At 46.6% G+C, this 23111-nt stretch overlaps 2 protein-coding genes across 3 annotated transcripts in view; one reads left to right on the top strand and one right to left on the bottom strand.

Moving 5' to 3' along the window:
* Window positions 1-7022, bottom strand: part of TTK (TTK protein kinase) — a 75165-nt gene extending 68143 nt beyond the window's left edge. The window contains exons 1-3 of one of the 2 annotated variants that reach the window (XM_040350005.1): window positions 6866-7022; window positions 3011-3180; window positions 1225-1447 (exon numbers count right to left, since the gene is read on the bottom strand). In XM_040350005.1, coding sequence (XP_040205939.1) covers window positions 1225-1447; window positions 3011-3180; window positions 6866-7008 — 536 coding nt within the window. In that variant the 5' untranslated portion in view covers window positions 7009-7022. Of the gene's footprint in view, window positions 1-1224; window positions 1448-3010; window positions 3186-6865 lie in introns of both variants that reach the window. The other variant, XM_040350006.1, reaches the window with a different exon arrangement.
* A 4934-nt stretch (window positions 7023-11956) lies between these two features.
* ELOVL4 (ELOVL fatty acid elongase 4) overlaps window positions 11957-23111 on the top strand; it is a 41457-nt gene continuing 30302 nt past the window's right edge. Inside the window, exon 1 of the mRNA XM_040350004.1 lies at window positions 11957-12210. Coding sequence (XP_040205938.1) covers window positions 12141-12210 — 70 coding nt within the window. The 5' untranslated portion in view covers window positions 11957-12140. The remainder of the gene's footprint in view (window positions 12211-23111) is intronic.

The raw sequence follows: 23111 nt of genomic DNA, 5'->3' as shown, positions 1-23111 counted from the left end.
ACGTCGAGGCAAAATGGCCTTTTCTCTTAGTTCGGTCGGTGCCATATCGTTAGGATGAACGCTATGCCTTGACTGCTCTACTTTTTTCAAGCACTCCGATTTGTATCCAAAGCCCCTTTCTGCGTGTGGTCACTTGTGTTTTTTTGCAGAATTTTTTTTTAGGCCCAGAAGCCTCCTAGTCTCGTCCAGGTGATTTTGCAATTGCTAAAATTGTGTGTGTGTGTGTGGGGGGGGGGCGTGGCTCTTCCGGATACAAGTAGTTATCTCTTGGCATGCTATCTGAGGAGTAGAGAGTACTTGCCTGCTGTGTGCAGCGATTTTGCACAGAGCAGCCTCAATCCTCCTCTTCTTAGGTCCCCTCCTGCCAGCAATCCTGTCCACTCCCCCTTGCCAAGCTTGCTATAGGGGCACTTGTGCGTGCCCACTCCCAGGTCGCCTCTGTGTCAATAAAACAATCTCTGCCTCTGCTATGGGTGTGGTGAACCCCCAAGGACTGCAGCTTTTCCAGAAAAAAAAAAAAACACACACACAACACTTTTGTGACTGAGGATTCCCTTGAGCAGAGAGCATGAAGGAGAAAAGCAATGACACTCCAGCTTGTTACCCGCTGGACACCACACTGTGGACCCAATTTCTCTGACTTCTTGAGTACAGGAGGCCACAAAGGATGACATAAGATGTCCCCACATCCACACAAGTGGGGGCATGCCTTCAATGTGGTGAGGACTTGCAAGTAGAATTCTTCCTACAGAACTGAGATGCAGGCTTTTGCTTAAAGTTTGAGGCTTGCTCCTTCTGAAGGTATCAGTTCCCGACCTGCCACATTAACCTTCTTTAGGAGTAAGAGGGAGCATTTCCTACAGTTATGTACTGCATGCAGAGCTGGTCCAAACATGCGGCGACCCTCAAAAGGCAGCCTTCTGATCCATTTCTTGCAGGGAAGTTCCACCAACCATTTAAGCAATAGGATTACGTGCCCACCAAGGAAAGCTGCCAAATCCATCCACAGATCTTGCTTGATCAGCATGACAACTCTGAAACTGGAAGTGATGAAATCATCACTTCCAGATTAATCACAGAGGCAATAGAGGAAAGATTGATTGCTCCTCGGTTTTCTCTGTAGCTTGCTATCCTTGAACATACATGGCAAAAAAACACACACACACACACACACACACACACACACACACACACGGTGTTACTCTAGTAAACAGTAATACTTACGCTTTCAGCTCTGCAAATCGTACCAAGATTTTTGCATAACTCTCATTGTGGCTGTGATCTTCTGCCGGAAGTGATCCAACGGCATCACTGTAATTATCAAGCAGTCTATTAAGCAGTACATGGTCAATCTGTGGAAGGCCTGTGTTTTCTAACTTTAAAAGAAAAGCTAGCCATTCTTCTGGGGTCTTTGGTGTCAGAAAAGAATTAAAAACTCCAGAATGTTCTAAAAAGGGAGGAAAGGAAAGTATTAGGCATTAAAAATAAATAGAAGTAACCAAGAAATCACCTCAAAAAAACATAACTAAAATGTTGAAGGTATAGTTTTTACCCTAAACGTAATCCAATTAAAATACACTTTGGAACGCCCACTCAAATGCCTGGAAAAAGCGCCTCAAACTATTGTTCAGCAAACCTTACCTTATTCCCTGGCCACCCTGCAAATCACAAGCGGCTGCATTAAAATAAATTGGCACCTTTCTACATAATGTATTTAATTTCCCCTCCCCCCCCCCCCCATTAAAGAATATGATAAAAGAGTTTGCAAACACGTTTTTTGTGCATCACCCCACTCCCTGTTTAAAGCAGAGGTCCACACAAAAATAGAACCTCCACTGTTTGGATTCCTCCCCCCCTCTGGTGTCACATTTGCCACCTTTCAGAGGGGGGGGGGGATACAGATACCCAAGACAGGTATTTGCACCCACTTCCGGGCATATCTGGATCTGCTGGGGTCTACGTCACATCCAGCGCCCCCCCTCCCCCCTTCTTCAGGGAGAGACATGGGTCCTAGAAAACAGCAGGGACCAGTGGCATTTCACAGCGCAAGTTGCGCATGCGCAGTAGGGAACCAAGAAGTGAAGCCGCAAGGTGGTGGCCGAAGATAGCGGCCGCAGCACCCGAGAGCCGAAACAGAGATCGGCTTCGGGTGCCGACATCGTGGGTACGCTGGACAGGCAAGTGTCCTTATTTTAAAAGTCAGCAGCTGCAGTATTTGTAACTGCCGACTTAAAAAAAAAAAACACGACGGACCTCCTCTTTAAAGTGTATCTGCCAGCTGTGCACATATGATAAAGTGGAAATATTAAAGTAGAAACACCTTCCTTCAAACATCTTTGGGCTCCTTGAGGCTCCCTGGAAGTTTCTTAAAGTGGTTGTATACTTTTCTTGACTTTTTTTACCTACAGGGCTGTACGGTTTAGGAGATATTCACATTGCATGCAGCCGCTGACATCAGTGGCGCATGCGCTAGGAAGGTCCGGTGGATGCTGCCAGACTTTGCCGAAAAGACTCTACCCCCTCGGCGTAGGATGTCCCGATGTGTCAGGTATATTATACAAGAACACTGATGTCTGCCTCCCTCCGGTATTGGCACAATGCGCTGTCAATCATAATACCGGGAGGCGGGGCATCAGCGATCAGTGTTCTGATATACTATACCTGGCACAGAAAAAGATCCCCGCTGTGTTATACAAGCGATTTCTAATAAACCCCGCTCTACACTGGTGGTCCCTGACATGTTGCACTGGTTTGCATTCATATTAAAATGCTTTGTATTTATAAGGCTGTAACCCATTATACCGTGTGTTATGTACGGCTTGCTGCAGACAGAATGAGGGGTGCTATTTATGTTGAAGTGAGCGAGTTCATATTTCCATGCCCAGTGTACGAGTTCATATTTCCATGCCCAGTGTACCTCCCACATTCACTCCCAAAGATTCATGGGAGAATCAAAAGGATACTGACCCCCCCCCCCCCCCGTTTAACTTAAAACGCAGACGATTCTTACCTGTTGTATCAGCCGATGACTTTGTAGAGATCAATTCACCCGTCCAATTATCTTCACTGCTGTACTTCAAAGAATCGTCAGCTTTCTTAAGTTTTTTAACTCTGTCCAGAATTGATGCAATTTTCAGCTTCCTCTCGCTTATATCTTCGTCAACCATTTTGTGGTCAATTCTAGACTGGACAAAGACATCATGTTACCAAAAATGTTAGACCTTTTACAGCTGTGCATAATGCAGGAGGAGTTGGAACTGAACCACTCTCCCATTGCATTAAAATAAAAACACATAGCCAGTTATACCCGACAGCAAATGTCACCAGCCTTCATGACTGAACAACATCCAGTTTCATTCAATCCACTTCCTCTGAGCCCAAGCGGTCATGAACATACTATGGCGGTATATCCCCACAGCAGCATGGGCTTACTGTACTACTGCAACTAAATGGCATCCACCACCAGAGAAGAAAAAGGAAGGGTAGATCAATGGCATGTAGGTTTCTATTTGTTTCTCAAATTATTTATATTATTTGGTCTGCGTAAAGGTTATAGCATCTACAAACTATGTTATAGATATTCAAATTCGTTTTTCTTTTTATAACTAGTAATGGCTGTGATCAGCGACTTAAGGCTCATACACACGGTAGGACATCCAACAAAATTTCCCTTGGATTTTTGTCTTAATTGATTTGTCCGATCACACCCATAGCATACACACGCTCGGACTTTTCTGCAAACTTTTCTAACACTTTCCCAACATCACGTGGTTTTACTTGCTCTTTACCGCCACCCTTTGGTTAACTTCTGCTATTGTTGGTTGAGTTTAACATTAGTTCTGAGCATGCGCATTTGTACTTTGTCCAAAAGTCCGATGGTTTGCTGTACACACGGTCGCACTTTGCACAATCGGACTTTTCGGAACAGAAAGTTGGTCCGTTCACAGACCCAACTTTTTGTCCGATTGAAGCCAAAAAAGTTGGTCCGATGGAACGTACACACGGTCGGACAAATACGAAAAGTGCCGGATTTTGAAGTTGGTTGGGCAAAAGTCCGACCGTGTGTACGGGGCTTAAGGCTCCATTCACATCTATGCGACAAAACGCCCGACGCCGGACGCTTCTGCCGCTAGAGGGGGGAATTCCCATTGCTGTCTATGGAGATGGTTCACATCTCATAGACGCCGTACGCCTGTCGCCTGAAAAAAAGTCCCGGACCCTTTTTTTCAGGCGACATTGGCGTTCTCCCATTGACAGCAATGGGAAGAATTTGAAAAAAATAAAAATAAAGTTTCACACTCGCGGCAAAATACGCCACGTACGCCATACGCTGTTGTCGCGGAGGTGTGAATGGAGGCTTACAGTGGGACTGTGATAGTGCAGCGGGCAACCTGGCAGACGCTTGGGGGGGGGGGGGGGGGGGACAGACACTTACTGCCACTTACCTCACCGGGGACACTAAAGCCTAGTACACACACACACACACACACACACACACACACACACACACACACACACACAGTTTATTTTTTTATTTTTTTTTAACCCAGCAGGGCTTGACGCCCAAAAACAAACAAAACGGGCAGATGAGGGAGGAGCCGATGTACTAACAATCCAATGTTAGTACAACGATCTCCCCTGCTGCGCTATTGTGTTCTGACAGGGGGACAGCCCCACACCAGAACACTCCTGTCAGCACTCTCAGCCATTGGCCGAGAGCGTTGATCGGCAGACCTTTTTCAGTCATGCCTGTTTTACAAAGGCTGGCCGAAACTACCCACTTCTGTCAGACTGACTCCAGTACACAGGCCAAATGTGGCCGTTTCTATAGAAACAGCCGATGCTGCCCAACATTCTGACTGTGTGTACTAGGCTTAATACAGTGATCGGTGCTAACAATATACACTGTACTAATGTTTATCTCTGGAAAGGGGATAACATTTAGAGGCAAACGTGTAACTGTGTGCCCAACAATGTTTACTGTGTGTAGCATGTGCCGTTTTCATTAAGCAAGGTGTTGGTTTTTACTCCCTCCTTGGAGAACAAAAAAAATAAGCACATAACCTGTGTCTGTAGAGAGACACATGTTATTTACCTTCTGTCAACCACTCAGCGAGCTCCAGCAATAAATCAGTGGATGGTGTGCTATCGCAAAGTGCCCGGGCATGCGCAGTATGAAAGGGGGCACTCCAGCTGATTTCCCAATCAGCTGGCGTGACGTCCCCATGGCGCACATCGTAGGACACATCTCTCGAACGGAAGATACCATTTCACGGCCACAATTGAAACCTATGCAAACAGTTGTCAGAGTGTGCCTCTGTTGCAGGGCAGGTTTTGTCTGTGTTGCAACCTGCCCTTAGGCTGCTTTCACATTGCAGCGTGGAGCCGCGGTGACGGTATAGCCGCGCTATTTGTAGCGCGGCTATACCGTCGTATTTACTGCGATATTCGGGCGCTAGCGGTGAGGTTTTAACCCCCGCTAGCGGCCGAAAAAGGGTTAATACCGCGCTTTCCCATTGATTTCAATGGGAAGGCGCGGTATAGGAGCGGTGAACACACCGCGGTAAAGATGCGGCTAGCAGGACTTTTGGTGCGCTCCTGTTAGCGCACCGCTTCAATGTGAAAGCCTTCGGGCTTTCACATTGAACACTGCAGGGCATGATTTCTCATGCGGTATAGCAGCGCTATTTTTAGCGCTGTACCGCATGAAAAACGCCCCAGTGTGCAAGGGGCCTTAGACACAGGCGAAACCCACCCTGCAACACAGCAAACCCACCCTGCAACACAGCAAACCCACCCTGCAACACAGCAAACCCACCCTGCAACACACACAAAACCGGACCATCAACACACTGTAAAGCCGCCCCACAACAGCGAGGCACAATCTTGACTACTACAGTCTCACTCCGCTGTTTGCATGGGTTTCAATTGTGGCTGTAAAATGGCATCTTCCATCGAGAGACACCTCCTACGATGTGTGCATGCACAATGCAGACATCACGCCAGCTGATCAGAAAATCAGCTGGAGTGGCCCTTACATACTGCGCATGCACAGGCACTACCCGATAGGACCCGCTGATCAGGCTTGTGCTGTAGTAATTGTCAGGACAGCCAGCGCATCAGACGCACATCGTCTCCCCAGAAAAGCCGAATCACATAAGTGATCTGGTGCAGCTCTGCCGCAGTAGATCTGCGGTCGGTTGGCAGTCACCAAGTGGTTATGCAGATGCTGTCTGCTTTACCGTTCACATGCATACAGTGCATGGCACAATGTATTCTATAGGTTGCTAGGACCCAGGCAGCTCCAATAAATTAAATTTGCATGGCACGCATGTAAACATTAGCACACTGGAAAATATGCTCCAGATGCAGGTCCTGGGATGCAGACTAATACAGAGCAGAAAGCATGGACCCACACAATAAAATGCTGGTGCCTTCACAGCCAAATCAATGACAGTGTATTGTACGCCTGTGGGCATGAGGGCTTAGGCCAATCCACCCCATAGGGACAGACAGCAAAAACCTGACAGAGCTTCTAACAGTGTGTGAGTGTATGATATATATATATATATATATATATATATATATATATATATATATATATATATATATATATACACACACACACACACATATATACATATATTCTATTTATTTTTTACACACACACTTCAATGTGTATATCTCGAGAGCCATTGACTTGGTAATGTAGACAGAACGTGTGTGTAAGGGGAGAGTCTGAATACAGAAGAATAACACAGGCCGGGGTCCTCCTTTGTGTATGTAGAGCTGAGCTGTCCTGTAACACCAGTAATGACAGTTCCCATGCCCGGAGCTCCAGGAACACCCCGGCTTCGTCACACACCTGACAGTCCCGGCCGCCGTTCCTACTCTCTTCCCGCCAGGCGCCTCCGGTAACGGATTCCACTCCGCTCTCTTCCCGGTACAACACACTCCCCACCCCAGCACTGTACGACACGAGAAGCTGCAAGTTTGAAATGTGCACATCCGCGATGCCGAGTCCTGATTGGCTTTTGAAGAAAGGCGGAAAAGGAACTACCTGGAAGTCTCCTGATTCATCCACCGCCATTTTACTTCTGGGCAACGCATTTTTTGTAATCATTCGCTTGTTATTATTCTCAATAACGATTTATTTTCACGCTAATCTAAATATGCGATGTAAAACACAGAGACGGATTACTGGATATGTTGACATTGTTATGCAAATATTTGTGCACAGATCTTCTCTGAAAGTAAAACACATGTACATAGGGAACAGTTAAAGAACTACATATGCAAATATACTGTATATGTTCCCTCCAGGCAAAACGTTTTTGGATTCAAAACATCTTCTGAAGCCGCTGTTTTCTATAGATTAGGTTTCCATAAAGAAGCAAGCACAGAAATGTCTCCTTCAGCTTGGTGCATGTGCACTGCAACCCCATAGGCTGTATTTGTTTTCTGATGGGATTAAATTACAGTCTATAAGGTTGCCACCAGACACTTGTGACCTGTGCGTTACACACTCCTAACCCCTGCACTTTCTGCACAATAAACCCCTTACTCCTGCTTTCTGTGCATTACACACGCCTAAACTCTGCTCTCTGTGTTACGCACTCCCGGCCCCTTCTCTCTGTGGGTTACGCAGTCCCAACCGCTTCTCTCTGTGTGTTATGCACTCCCGACCCCTTCTCTCTGTGTGTTACGCACTCCCAAACCCCTTCTCTCTGTGGGTTAGAAACGCCCGAACCCCTTCTCTCTATGTGTTATGCAGTCCCGACCGCTTCTCTCTGTGTGTTACGCACTCCCGAACCCCTTCTCTCTGTGTGTTACGCACTCCCGAACCCCCTCTCTCTGTGGGTTACACACGCCCGAACCCCTTCTCTCTATGTGTTACGAGGTCCCAACCGCTTCTCTCTGTGTGTTACGCACTCCTGTCCCCTTCTCTCTGTGCGTTATTAACTCCCGACCCTTCTCTCCATGCATTACGCACGCCCGACCCCTTCTGTCTGTGCGTTATGAACTCCCGACCCCTTCTCTCCATGCATTACGCACGCCCGACCCCTTCTCTCTGTGCTTTACGCAGTGCTGACCCCTTCTCTCTGTGCATTACGGACTCCTGACCCCTTCTTTTCATGAGTTATGTACTCCGGACCCCTCCTCTCTGTGCATTACGCTGTCCCGACCCCTTCTCTCTGTGCTTTACGCAGTGCTGACCCCTTCTCTCTGTGCATTACGCAGTCCCGACCCCTTCTCTCTGTGCTTTACGCAGTGCTGACCCCTTCTCTCTGTGCATTACGCAGTCCCGACCCCTTCTCTCTGTGCTTTACGCAGTGCTGACCCCTTCTCTCTGTGTGTTACGCACTCCTGTCCCCTTCTCTCTGTGCGTTATTAACTCCCGACCCTTCTCTCCATGCATTACGCACGCCCGACCCCTTCTGTCTGTGCGTTATGAACTCCCGACCCCTTCTCTCCATGCATTACGCACGCCCGACCCCTTCTCTCTGTGCTTTACGCAGTGCTGACCCCTTCTCTCTGTGCATTACGGACTCCTGACCCCTTCTTTTCATGAGTTATGTACTCCGGACCACTTCTCTCTGTGCGTTACGCTGTCCCGACCCCTTCTCTCTGTGCGTTACGCTGTCCCGACCCCTTCTCTCTGTGCTTTACGCAGTGCTGACCCCTTCTCTCTGTGCATTACGCAGTCCCGACCCCTTCTCTCTGTGCTTTACGCAGTGCTGACCCCTTCTCTCTGTGCATTACGCAGTCCCGACCCCTTCTCTCTGTGCTTTACGCAGTGCTGACCCCTTCTCTCTGTGTGTTACGCACTCCTGTCCCCTTCTCTCTGTGCGTTATTAACTCCCGACCCTTCTCTCCATGCATTACGCACGCCCGACCCCTTCTGTCTGTGCGTTATGAACTCCCGACCCCTTCTCTCCATGCATTACGCACGCCCGACCCCTTCTCTCTGTGCTTTACGCAGTGCTGACCCCTTCTCTCTGTGCATTACGGACTCCTGACCCCTTCTTTTCATGAGTTATGTACTCCGGACCACTTCTCTCTGTGCGTTACGCTGTCCCGACCCCTTCTCTCTGTGCGTTACGCTGTCCCGACCCCTTCTCTCTGTGCTTTACGCAGTGCTGACCCCTTCTCTCTGTGCATTACGCAGTCCCGACCCCTTCTCTCTGTGCTTTACGCAGTGCTGACCCCTTCTCTCTGTGCATTACGCAGTCCCGACCCCTTCTCTCTGTGCATTACGGACTCCTGACCCCTTCTTTTCATGAGTTATGTACTCCGGACCCCTTCTCTCTGTGCGTTACGCTGTCCCAACCCCTTCTCTCTGTGCGTTACGCTGTCCCAACCCCTTCTCTCTGTGCGTTACGCTGTCCCGACCAGTGCCATCTTCTTAGCATCATGGGCCCCCGGGCAAAGAAATGCATTGGTGCCCCAACAATGAAGATGGTGACCTGCGGCGTGCTATGCTGTCTGAGACAGAAGATGGCAGGGGAAGGGGATGGAGCCGATCTAGTTTTCCAGCCACATTGGCGGCGCGCTCTGAATGTTGGGGCGGCCACTGATGTCACTGGTTGCTAGGCACCAGGCGGCCGCCAATTCTAGCAGCCAGTGCAGTCAAGTGGCATGCCACAGCTTCGGCGGCTTGGTGCCCCTTCTCTGTGGCAGCTTACAGCGTCGGGGCATGGTGCACCCGCCTAGGATCGGCCCTGCCTGTCCTGATGGGGCACCTGGGGCCCCTGGGCTGTGCCCAGGTGTGCCCACTGGATAAGATGGCCCTGGTCCCGACCCCTTCTCTCTGTGCATTACGGACTCCTGACCCCTTTTTTTCATGAGTTATGTACTCCGGACCCCTTCTCTCTGTGCGTTACGCACTCCCAACCCCTTCTCTCTGTGCGTTACGCTGTCCTGACCCCTTCTCTCTGTGCGTTATGCTGTCCCGACCCCTTCTCTCTGTGCATTACGGACTCCTGACCCCTTCTTTTCGTGAGTTATGTACTCCTGACCCCTTCTCTCTCTGCATAACGCACTCCCAACCCCTTCTCTCTGTGCGTTACGCACTCTCTCCCTATATCCTTCTTTCTATCTCCCTCATTCCCTTTCTCTTTTTTTTTTTTTTAGCCCTACTAGAGCATGCCTACAAATGAATGCTGCGTCCCTAATTAAAATAATGCTGTGCCTACAGAAAAAAGGTGTCCCTAAATTGTTTTGGAGAATGTTGGCAACTATGCAAACGGCTGGTGGTGTCCTAACACCAACACCATGGCAAGTGCAAATCAAACAGTGGCTAAGATGCAGCTTCTCTTGCTGTAAAGCATAGTAGGGCTTAGTTCAGCTTTAAAGTGGAACTGAAGTTCTGGCATCACAAACAAACTGCAACCTGCAGAGGTGTGTATCTGGCCTAAGGCTGGATTCACACCTATGCATTTTTAGTGCTTTTTGCAGATTTGTACTACAGAACTTGTTCCATAGGAAACCATGGTAAATGGACTGTAGTGTAAATCTGCAAAAAATACTAATAGGTAGATTCACAAAGAGTTAGGCCGGCTTATCAGTAGATAAGCCGACCTAACTCAGAATCTACGCCGACCTAAGTTTAAGCGTATGCTCAAACAGAGATACACTAGTATCTAAGATACGACGGCTTGCGTCGTCCTATCTTAGATTGCAATATTTTGGATGGCCGCTAGGTGGCGCTTCCATTGCGGTCGGCGTAGAATATGTAAATGAGGGGATACTGCGATTCACGAACGTACGCCAGGCCGACGCAGTACTTTTACGCCGTTTACGGAAGAGATAGGCCGCGTAAAGTTAGAGCTAGGCTCTAGTGGAATAGTAATGTCAAGTATGGCCGCCGTTCCCGCCGCAAAATTCGAAATTTTTACGTCGTTTGCGTAAGTCGTCCGTGAATCGGGATTTACATCGTTTATGTCCACGTCAAAATCAATAGGCCCGTACGGCGTACTTAGCCAAAAATGCGCACTGGGAAATGTAGGCGCCCAGCGCATGCGCAGTAGCCAAAAAACGTCAAAAACGTGAGGTCAAGCCTCATTGCCATTAAACACGCCCCCCTCCAACCCATTTGAATTAGGCGCCCTTACGCCCGCCGCGTTTACACTACGCCGCCCTAAGTAAGAAGGTAAGTGCCTTGAGAATCATGTACTTGCCTCTCTTACTTAAGGCGGCGTAGTGTAAACACGCTAGGCTACGCCATCTTAAAATTGCGCGCCCGTACCTGAATCTGCCCCTAAAACTGCATAGGTGTGAATCCAGCATAAGACTGGGATGCCAATAAAATGAATGTACGTGTAAAGGCAGGCGTCCCAATACTTTTGGTAATATAGCGTTTACCATAGTTTGTAGACGCTATAACTTTCACATAAACCAATTAATATACATTTATTGGGATTTTTTTTCTTTGCCAAAATACATTTTAAACTTATGAAGACATTTGATTTTATTGGATATTTTTTATAGCAAAAAGTAGAAAATATTTTTTCAAAATTGATGGTATTTTCTCGTATATAAAATAATAATAAAAAAGGTAAAAATGCAGTGGCGCTCCAGTAAGAAAAAGCTCTATTTTTGTGGAAAAAAAAATAAAAATGCTAGGAATGTCATTTGTGTACAGCGTCACATGACCGCACAATTACCAATTAAAGTGGCACAGTGCTGAGTGGTAATGAAGGAGGTAAAACCTTGTGGAAGACAAGTGGTTAAATAGAACAGGGCTTTAATAAGGAATTAGGAGTGAAATGAAGGCAGGCAGCCTGGCTAAGCTGATGAACAATGTCCCCCTTCCTATGGAAGTATTGTCTTCTGAGCACTGCAGCAAACATCCCAGCCCACCCTCTTCTCTACATGATGAGCCCTCCAGACACGCCCACACGCCAACCATTGGCTGCTGTAGTGACTGGGAGGTTGAGCACCGAATGCGGCTGTAACCTGGGTAACCGCGTCACGTGTGCGCGCCGAGCTGTCATTTGGAGGAGAGGTGGCGCAGTTGTTCTCCGCCATCATCCTCGGTTTTTGTCCCCCCCGGCTGCCCAGTCACGCCATGCCAGGAGCTGCCCTCGTGTTCTAGATAGGATTAGTGGGTAGAGCTGGTGGAGGACAGAGGAGGCAGGATGCTGAGCACGGTGTCCGAGCTGATTAATGACACGCTGCGTCTGTACACTTGGAGTCTGAGCATCGCAGGTAAGTGTATATGGGGGCTGGCCTGACCACTCATCTCTTCATCCTTCCCTCCGATCTTCTGTGCCCATCCCTGATCTCTGCAGGCTTCCATGTCACCTCTATGTATACCCATCACTGTGCTCTGATACCTGATCTTCTCCTTTGTCATCCCCGGATAAACACAGGCTTCTTTTGTTTTTCAATGGAGATTGTATGAGATGTCAGAAATCCATGATTATGCACTAAATAGTATGGATGTAATATTATAGTAGAGATGAAAAGTCTAAGCTGGGGGAGGTATGGTCCTCCTCGGCTTCTCGTTCCTTCATGGTAGGCCTTCATGCAGCATTCCCGGGGGAATTGTGCCTGTTCTGTCCGGGGGGAACACGTCAGGTGGGGGCACGTCACTAATAATACTGTATTTTACAGATCCCTTAACTTTATGGCCACGCATTGTAACTGGTCAAGGTATGGACTCCACTAGACCTCTGAGGGCACCTAGCTGCCCGTAGCAGATCCTTTCCAAACTGCCGCCCGCGGGCCAGATGTGGCCCTTTTCTTTAGGGCTGCAACTAACGATTATTTTCATAATCGATTAGTTGGCCGATTATTGTTTCGATTAACCGGTAATAACTTTGCAATTTGCATTTGCCCAATTTGTTGTTGGGCAGATTAAAAAACACAAACTGCCGCAAAAACACATTACATGCTTTTCTGCAGCTTCTCCATTGAAGTACATTGAACCAAAAAAAACCCGAAATGGCACCTTTTTGCCCTTTCCAAATACGCAGCAGCTGAAAAAATCATGGATGTGAACGTGTCCCATAGGAAAGCATGTAAATGAACTGTAGTGTGTTTCTGCAAAAAGCACCAAAAAAGGTGTGACCCAGGCCTGAGATGTTTAGTAACATAATGGGGTTAAAAAAACAAAAAATTGTACAAAAAGAGCAAATAATTGCTACTGTAAGGGGTTCATCTTTTACTGTGGGACCGTGAAAGTAATATTTACATTAACGATCGATTATGAAAATGGTACTCGATTAATTTCATAATCGATTAGTAGTTTCGGCCCTACTTTTCTTGCCTTTGTCTGGCCCTTGGAGTACAATTCCTTCCACTGATACCGACAATGGTGCACTATTCCTTCCACTGATACCGACAATGGTGCACTATTCCTTCCACTGATACCGACAATGGTGCACTATTCCTTCCACTGATACTGACAATGGTGCACTATTCCTTCCACTGATACCGACAATGGTGCACTATTCCTTCCACTGATACCGACAATGGTGCACTATTCCTTCCACTGATACTGACAATGGTGCACTATTCCTTCCACTGATACCGACAATGGTGCACTATTCCTTCCACTGATACCGACAATGGTGCACTATTCCTTCCACTGATACCGACAATGGTGCACTATTCCTTCCACTGATACCGACAATGGTGCACTATTCCTTCCACTGATACCGACAATGGTGCACTATTCCTTCCACTGATACCGACAATGGTGCACTATTCCTTCCACCGATACCGACAATGGTGCACTATTCCTTCCACTGATACCGACAATGGTGCACTATTCCTTCCACTGATACCGACAATGGTGCACTATTCCTTCCACTGATACCGACAATGGTGCACTATTCCTTCCACTGATACCGACAATGGTGCACTATTCCTTCCACTGATACCGACAATGGTGCACTATTCCTTCCACTGATACTGACAATGGTGCACTATTCCCTCCACTGATACCGACAATGGTGCACTATTCCCTCCACTGATACTGACAATGGTGCACTATTCCTTCCACTGATACTGACAATGGTGCACTATTCCTTCCACTGATACTGACAATGGTGCACTATTCCCTCCACTGATACCAACAATGGTGCACTATTCCCTCCACTGATACCGACAATGGTGCACTATTCCTTCCACTGATACTGACAATGGTGCACTATTCCTTCCACTGATACTGACAATGGTGCACTATTCCTTCCACCGATACCGACAATGGTGCACTATTCCTTCCACTGATACCGACAATGGTGCACTATTCCTTCCACTGATACTGACAATGGTGCACTATTCCTTCCACCGATACCGACAATGGTGCACTATTCCTTCCACCGATACCGACAATGGTGCACTATTCCTCCCACCGATGCCGACAATGGTGCACTATTCCTTCCACTGATACTGACAATGGTGCACTATTACTTCCACTGATACCGACAATGGTGCACTATTCCTTCCACTGATACCGACAATGGTGCACTATTCCTTCCACTGATACCGGCAATGGTGCACTATTCCTTCCACTGATACCGGCAATGGTGCACTATTCCCTCCACTGATACCAACAATGGTGCACTATTCCCTCCACTGATACCGGCAATGGTGCACTATTCCCTCCACTGATACCGGCAATGGTGCACTATTCCTTCCACTGCTACCGACAATGGTGCACTATTCCTTCCACTGCTACCGACAATGGTGCACTATTCCTTCCGCCGACAATGGTGCACTATTCCTTCCACCGATACCGACAATGGTGCACTATTCCTTCCACCGACGCCGACAATTGGGGAACTATTACTTCCACCGATACCGACAATGGTGCACTATTCCTTCCACCGATACCGACAATGGTGCACTATTCCTTCCACCTATACCGACAATGGTGCACTATTCCTTCCACCGATACCGACAATGGTGCACTATTCCTTCCACCGATACCGACAATGGTGCACTATTCCTTCCACCGATACCGACAATGGTGCACTATTCCTTCCACCGATACCGACAATGGTGCACTATTCCTCCCACTGATACGACAATGGTGCACTATTCCTTCCACTGATACCGACAATGGTGCACTATTCAATGAGCCTTAGCTCACTTTACCTATGCACACAGCCATGAGTAGCTGTGGCCACCAATGGCCTGTAATTGCACTGTACTCACAGCTGGTAAACTCAGCATCAGGATTTAGAAAATTTGTGCCACTGGCACTCAACCTGTGGCAAAACGCCCATGGCAACAGAGCCCCACTCTGAGCACATAACATTTAGCTGCTAGCAGTCCACCTTCTAGGAGCAAATTCTCCTTGTGTACCCCTTTCACCGTCCTTGCCCCTCCCCTACATGTGACGACACAAGGCTAATCACGTGTCTTCCTCAGGGGGATCTCCATAAGGAAGAAACGTGATTAGCCCTGTGTCATCAAATGTAGGGGAGGGGCCAGGACGGTGGAGGAGCTCAGATACATGCTTTGTACAAGCTACTGACACATACAAGTTTTGAGAGGAATCCTATGCTTAAAGCGGAGCTCCACCCTAAAGTGGAACTCCCGCTGATCGGAACCGCCCCCCCTCCGGTGTCGCATTTGACACCTTTCAGGGGGGAGGGGGGTGCAGATACCTGTCTAAAGACAGGTATTTTCACCCACTTCCGGACACACACCTCGGGTAAACTGCAGGCATGACGTCACCTCCCGTCCCCCCGTTGCGTTCTGGGAACACTCGGCTTCCAGTACACAGCGGGAGCCAATCGGCAGGCGTAGCGTGACTCACGCATGTGCTGTAGGGAATCGGGCGGTGAACCCGGAGCACTTCACTTCCTGGTTCCCTCACGGAGGATTGCTGGGGCAGCAGAGTGACGAGCGATGCTGTGGACGGCGCTGCACTCCAGGACAGGTAAGTGTCCTAATATTAAAAGTCAGCAGCTGCAGTATTTGTAGCTGCTGGCTTTTAATACATTTTTTTTGCGGACATCCGATTTAATGCTTTTATAGTTTGGTGTCCTGGAAGCACCTAAAATGTGTGAGTACTCTGATGTTATGTTTTCAAAATAAATGTTTAAACTGGCGATAATGCACTATCCAGCCTCTTTCTTGTTTTTAAATTTGAGGACAACTTCTCTGGATGTTCCTTTGGGATCCTGCTGAGCCAGTTTGACTTAGAGCCCAGGAGTGGTTTAACTGCTTATGTGGACCAAACTTAAAGCGGAGTTCCGGCCACAATTTCACTTTTTAAATATATACCCCTGTAATACACAAGCTTAATGTATTCTAGTAAAGTTAGTCTGTAAACTCAGGTCCGTTTTGTTAGGTTGTTACAGCATTTAAACACTTTATAAAATAGAAATTGACTGGGGCCATCTTAAGTGTGGGCATCATGAAGACAGACTGTATGACTTCCTGGATTTCAGCCTTGCAGATCTCGCACATGCTCAGTGCTGCACAAGCAGTGTAATAGGTTTCAGATCAGGTTTCAGCACCTGTACTGTCCAAGTCACATGATTCTTCGAGACTGGGGAGTGCACAGACTCCTGGAAAGTTACACCCACTATATTCCCAGGAGTCTGTGCGGTGTAGGTTAGGAAGCTTAAGCACCTAGGTGCAGGAAGAGGGAAGAATAACTATTCTGCCTAGCAACAACACTTTGAAGGCATCTAAATTTTTTTTAAAAAGGACTAATGAATTTTTTTTAAAACTACTGATGTAATGTTATATTTATGGGTGGAACTCCACTTTAAGTGTGCGGTCACACTGTTGGAGGTGAGCGCATTCACACAGGGGGGAGGGGGGAGCACGTGTGTGAAGTCACCCTCTTCTGATCAGGATTATCATCTACAGTCACTGTGAGCTTGCTGGTAAAACACAAAAATAATGTTTTTATGTTCATAGTTATTTATTTTTCCTCCTCCTCTATGCAATGGTTTTGCACAGAGCAGCCTCCTCTTCTCGGGTCCCACGCCTGGCTCCTGCCTCCTATCGAACGTCTCCACCGCAAGCAGCTTGCTATGGGGGCACCTGAGCAGAGTCAGCTCCCTGTGTTTATTCAGACATGGAGGCCCGGCCCTGCCCTCTTTCTCTCCTGATTGGTTGACTGACTTTTATTGACAGCAGCAGGAGCCAATGGTGCTGCTGTTGTGTCTCAGTCAATCAGGAGAAGCGTCTTGGATGGCCGAGGCACTCGTGAACATCTCTGGAAAGGTATACGGCTCAGGTAAGTATTAGCGGGTGCTGCTGCACACAGAAAGTTTTTTATCTTAATGTATTAAAGCGGAGGTTCACCCTAAAAAACATCTACCATATGTACCATAACATCCAGCATACTTCCGACATCTACAGTATGCTGTTTTTTTTTTTTGCCGTACATACCTTTTTTTTATTTTTATTTTTTTCTCCTGGGTTCTGGCTCCCGCGGGAGTGGGCGTTCCTATTCAGAGGTTAGATGATTGACGTCTGGTGAAAAACTTCCCCTGGCGCATAAGGCGCGTTACCAGTTTTCCCTAACTAGCCGACCTGCGAGTCGGCTCTATACGGCGCAGGCGCCATATAGAGCCGACTCGCAGGTCGGGCCCTGCCCTCTATGGCGCAGGCGCCATATAGAGCCGACTCGCAGGTCGGCTAGTTACGGAAAACTGGTGACGCGCCTTATGCGCCAGGGGAAGTTTTTCACCAGACGTCAATCATCTAATCCAGGGATAGGAACGCCCAGTCCCGCGGGAATCAGAACCTGAAAGCCGGGGGGAAAATAACAATAAAACGGTATGTACGAAAAATAAAAAAAAAACAGCATACTGTAGATGTCGGAAGTATGCTGGGTGCAATGGTATATAATTGTTTTAGGGTGAACCTCTGCTTTAAGATAAAAAAACCTTCTGCTTCCTTGAACTGGCCAGTGTGTGTGTGTACAGAAGGATGCATATTTCCAAAAAAAGCACCATTTGATGTGTGTGTGTGTGTGTGTGTGTGTGTGTGTGTGTGTGTGTGTGCGCGTGTGTGCGCTATAAAGAGTAAAATGTGGAAATATTACCACCACCCAGAAGGTCCGTTTTCAACACATTTTTGTAGACGCATAACATTTATGAGACGAGCCGAGAAAAATGAAGTTCAATGCTTCCGAGCATGTGTCGACTTGATTCTGAGCATGCGTGTTTTTTTTCTCCGTCGGAGTTCCATACAGAGGAACGGAATTTCCGGTTTCTATCGGGGGGGGGGGGGAGAGAACATGTTCTCTTTCTAACTCTAAAAGTTCGATGGTGCATACACACGGCATCCGATGAGAAAATTCCGGCTGACTTTTTCCATCGGAAATTCCGATCGTATGTATGAGGCATAAGGGGAAATGACAAGGTTGGCTTCACTGAAATTTTATTTGCACTTGGGTGTTTATAATTACTGTATTGCGATTTTATTATTGACATTATTATTTCTGTGACTTTGAAGGGAGTATAATGTTCTTGTGGCGTCATTGAGGCAGTGGGACTCTTTCTGACCTTGCAAGGCCAGAAAATGTTGGAACTTTGAGTTATGAGATGGTATGTGTCTACAATAAATCTCTGAAACTGCATCTTCAGAGTACTGGTGACTTTCTACATTTTTTTTTATTTTATTTTGACATTGGACACCCATCCCCAATTAGATGAGTTATTGCTGGAAAAAAATATTCATGAAAGACAGAAGGTGTCAGACAAACCTGATTTCTTTTTATGAAGTAAAACCTTGGACTGAGGCGTGGACGTGGACGCAAAAGCGTTCAATACAGTGCCTCATGTGTAAGGTAAAGTCTTCAGGTTCAAGTTTGTAAATGGATAGAAAACTGGCTAAAAGACAGAATTCAGAGAGTAGTGGTTATTGATTCTTATGCCGGGTACACACAATCAGGTTTTTGCCCAGCCAAATCTCATCGGAATTCTATCGGAGAAAAATAGAACATGTTCTATATCTAAACTCTGATGGAATTAATCGGAATTTCCGATGAAAAAACTCAGATGGGGCTACACACAATCGGAATATCCAATGGAAAAAGTCTGTCTGACTTTTTCCATCGGAAATTCCGATTGCGTGTACAAGGCATCACTCTGGATGGTCTAAGATTATCAGAGGTGTACTTCACTTTAAGGTCAACACAAAGGACAAAGGGGGACTCTTTACATCTAGAGGAAAAGAGATTTCATCTCCAAATACGGAAAGGTTTCTTCACGGTAAGAGCTGTGAAAATGTGGAATAGACTCCCTCCAGAGGTGGTTCTGGCCAGCTCAGTTGATTGCTTTAAGGCCCCGTACACACGATACAATCCATCCGCTGAAAAATCCCAGCAAATGGGTTTCAGCGGATAGATCCTATGGTGTGTACACTCCAGCGGATCTGTTTCCGCGGATATTTCTCCCCTGGGATGGATTCCAGCAGATCGAATATTTGCTGACATGCCAAACAAATCCAATCCAAACAAATCCATCTGCTGGAATCCATCCCAACGGATGGATCCGCTGGTCTGTATAGACTCACCGGATCCATCCGTCCGAAGGGATCCCCCGCATGCGTCGCAATGATTCGACGCATGCGTGGAATTCCTTATATGACAGCGTCGCGCACGTCGCCGCGGCGACGGCGCGACACGTCATCGCCAGAGGATTTCGGCGCAGATTTCAATGCGATGGTGAGTACACTCCATCGCATTAAAATCTGCTGAAATCCTCGAGAGGATTTATCCGCGGAAACGGTCCGCTGGATAAATCCTCCCGTGTGTATGGGGCCTTAGAAAGGCCTGGATTCTTCCTAAAATGTACAGAATATAACTGGATACTAAGATTTATAGGTAAAGTTGATCCGGGGGAAAATCTGATTGCCTTTCGAGGGATCAGGAAGGAATTTTTTCCCCTGCTGTAGCAAATTGGATCATGCTCTGCTGGGGTTTTTCGCCTTCATCTGGATCAACTGTGGGTATAGAATTGTGTATATGGGATTGTACGATATTTTTTATTTATTTATTTTTATGGTTGATCCAGATGGACTTGTGTCTTTTTTCAACCTGACTAACTATGTAACTTTACACTCTCTGGACCAAAGTCGCATCAAAAATCGCACCAAAGTAGTGCATGCACCTTTTCAAAATCACTGCGACTTTAAATCGCACGAACGAGTGCCTTTGCAAACAATGGGCTGCGACTTATGTCAAAGTTGCATGGCAACTCGCACAAGTGCTTGCAGGCTTCAGCACTCCTTGAAGCTTCTGGCATTTCTTTCCTACATGTATGAATCATATTTATTTATTTTCTTGCTAGAAAATCACTCCGGACCCCCAAACATATTATATATAAATATTAACTTTTTTATTTATATAAACACGTATATGAGAGCCTACAGAATAAAATGGTGATTGTTACAATTTGTTATGTTACACGGTATTTGCAATTTTTTTTTTGATCACATTTTACACTTGAATTAATTTTAATGCAAAAAAAATCCCACAATATATAAGGAATTTTTTTGGTAAAATCAACTTCAGTACCTAAAAATCTCCATTAAAAATGTTTACGGGTTACTAGAATAACTAGTGTTCTAGAGGAGTTCTAGTGCTAGAATTATTGCTCTCACTATAACGTTTGCATCAATACCCCACATGTTTGATGCAAATGGCGTTGACATATACAGGCCCAATTTATGTATGTTTGCTTCTGCGTGTGAGCTCGAGGAGATGGGGCGTTTAAAAAACAAAGTTTTTTTATTTTATTTTTACATTGTCCCTTTTACACTTCTTGTAATGGGAATAAAAGTCATAAAAAAAATAAAAATACTCCTTGTAATAGGAATAAGGCATGACCGGTCTTCTTTATGGAGACATCTGGGGTCAATAAGACTCAGATATCTCCTCTGCCCTGGAAAGCATGAGATCAAAAAAATAATAATTGATCTCTGCTTTTCAGGGAAAAAAACTGGCAGTGTTTACATCTGCCAGAGCTGGAAGGGACGATGTGGTGTCGCTTTCAGCCTCTAAGGGTGATAGAGAGGACCTCTATATGGTAAATCCAGCACCGAATCTGATCTCCAGCTTCCTGATTGCACGGAAGAGCCTAGAGAGGCACTGGGGGGGGGGGGGGGGGGGCAGGGCGTCCCTTCCCACTGCCTGTAAATGCAATCCAGCGGCTAAACAGCCACTAGGATGGCTTTTACAAGTGAGCGAATAGCTGGCTGAAAACAAAGATATCTGGATGCTGCCTGTAGCTGCAGGCATCATCCAGATATCACCACTTCAACCTAAGGATGTCATATGATGTCCTGCGGTCGAGAAATGGTCAAAGTGGCAATCATCAATCCCATTAAGATCTGTGTTCAGCATTTACAAACTGAGCTGAATGGTAATTTTAAAGCTTCAACAAAGCTTGCTGAAAGCTCTATAAGTGCTTTGTCAAAGCTTGCTGTTCACACTGCTCTTATGTAAGCTGTCCCATGTGAAACAGACCTTGCCTTGTTGGTATCTATGTCTTCCATCCAGGGGCGGACAGACAACTCATGAGACCCCCGGGTAATAGGAGATCATTGGGCCCCCTGTGTCCCCGACCACACCCAAGCCACACCCACACAAAGCCCCGCCTACATATTGTAGCTGCATAGAGGGGGGCATTTAAATATCGACTGTAGCATAGCCTGAAAGTTAGTTCCCAGCTTCTTTTTGTAGAAGCCGCTGGGCAGTTCCAGGTATATTGCCCCTACAAACCATTTTAAAAATTAAAGTTTGTCCTTGATGAGAACTACATTAACCCACCCTCCCTGACTAATCTACACTAAGACCCCTTTCACACTGAGGGCGTTTTGCAGGCGCTAAAGCGTTAAAAATAGCGCCCTAAAACGGCTGCTCCATTCACTCCAGTGTGACTGCCTGAGGCTTTCACACTGGAGTGGTACGCTGGCAGGGCGTCAGAAAAAGTCCTGCCAGCAGCTTCTTTGGGGCGCATTAGGAGCAATGAACTCGGCGCTCCTAATGTTCTCTTGCCCATTGAAATCAATGGGCAGCGCCACCGCTGTAGCGGCGGTTTGCGGGCGGTTTTAACCCTTCTTCAGCCACTTGCAGGAGTTAAAAGCGCCCCGCTAGCAGCTGAAATGCGCCGCAAATCTGACGCTAAAGCGCCGCTAAAAATAGCCTTTCGCAGCAGCAGTGTAAAAGGGTTCTAAAACCCATCAACCCCAGCTGCCTACTTTAGTGGGAAAGCCATGGCCTGCTGCTTTTCCTCACCCTAAAATTCTCTTTACTAGCAGCCTGTGCAGTGAGTCCTCATGGGCATGTATAGGGAAGTATTCCAAACATCTTCTGCTTCAGAATAGGCTCTTATTCTTGTCTATAAGGGTTTTTAGATTAGTTCATGCATGCTAGGAACAGTGAGTAGTGTAGTTTTTTTATTCAAGTTAAAGCTGTAAATAAATATGTTACTTGATATCTTCACTGGTCTTTTCACAAGGCATGGAGCAGAGTCAATACTAGGAGCCCTACTCTAGGAAGGTATTAAATATTTAATTTACAATTACATCTATTCCAGTGTGCAAGGAAGCGCTCAGTTCGCTGGGAGTTTAGTTTTTTTTTTAATTAACTACTCATAAATGACATTCCTCGTATACCCTCAGCGTATTACCTGAAATTACATTAGACGGCTCAAGTGATGTCCTTACTTGCCAAAAAAATATATATTTTTTTTTAAACTAAACGTCTTACCTTGTGCATCAGTTGAACCGGTAAACCTGACACTATTTGGCCTTTATAACCGCCATTAATCAAACTGTACAGCACAAATAAATATTTTCCCCCCAATCAATATGAAATCACTGATGGGATGGATATCATGGAAAGTCTTTGTGATACTTTAAAGTGGCTGTCAAGTCCAATGTGTTCTTTTTTATTTTAGTAAAAAAAAAAGTTCTACTTACTTGCTCTATTGCAAGGGTATTGCCTCATAGTGGCCCTGAACCTCCACTTCTGGGGTCCCCCGCCAGCGAATCCGCTGCTGAGACCACTTTTATCTGAAAGCGGACCACCTTCTGTTGAAGAGGATACGTGGGTTATGGCAGTTAGCTGCAGTACTATTGGGAAACCTCTGTGATGGGATTTTTTTCAGCATAAACAAAAA

Source organism: Rana temporaria, chromosome 4 (assembly GCF_905171775.1).
Source record: "Rana temporaria chromosome 4, aRanTem1.1, whole genome shotgun sequence".
NCBI classification, from domain to species: domain Eukaryota; kingdom Metazoa; phylum Chordata; class Amphibia; order Anura; family Ranidae; genus Rana; species Rana temporaria.
This window is presented reverse-complemented; position numbering and strand designations above follow the sequence as displayed.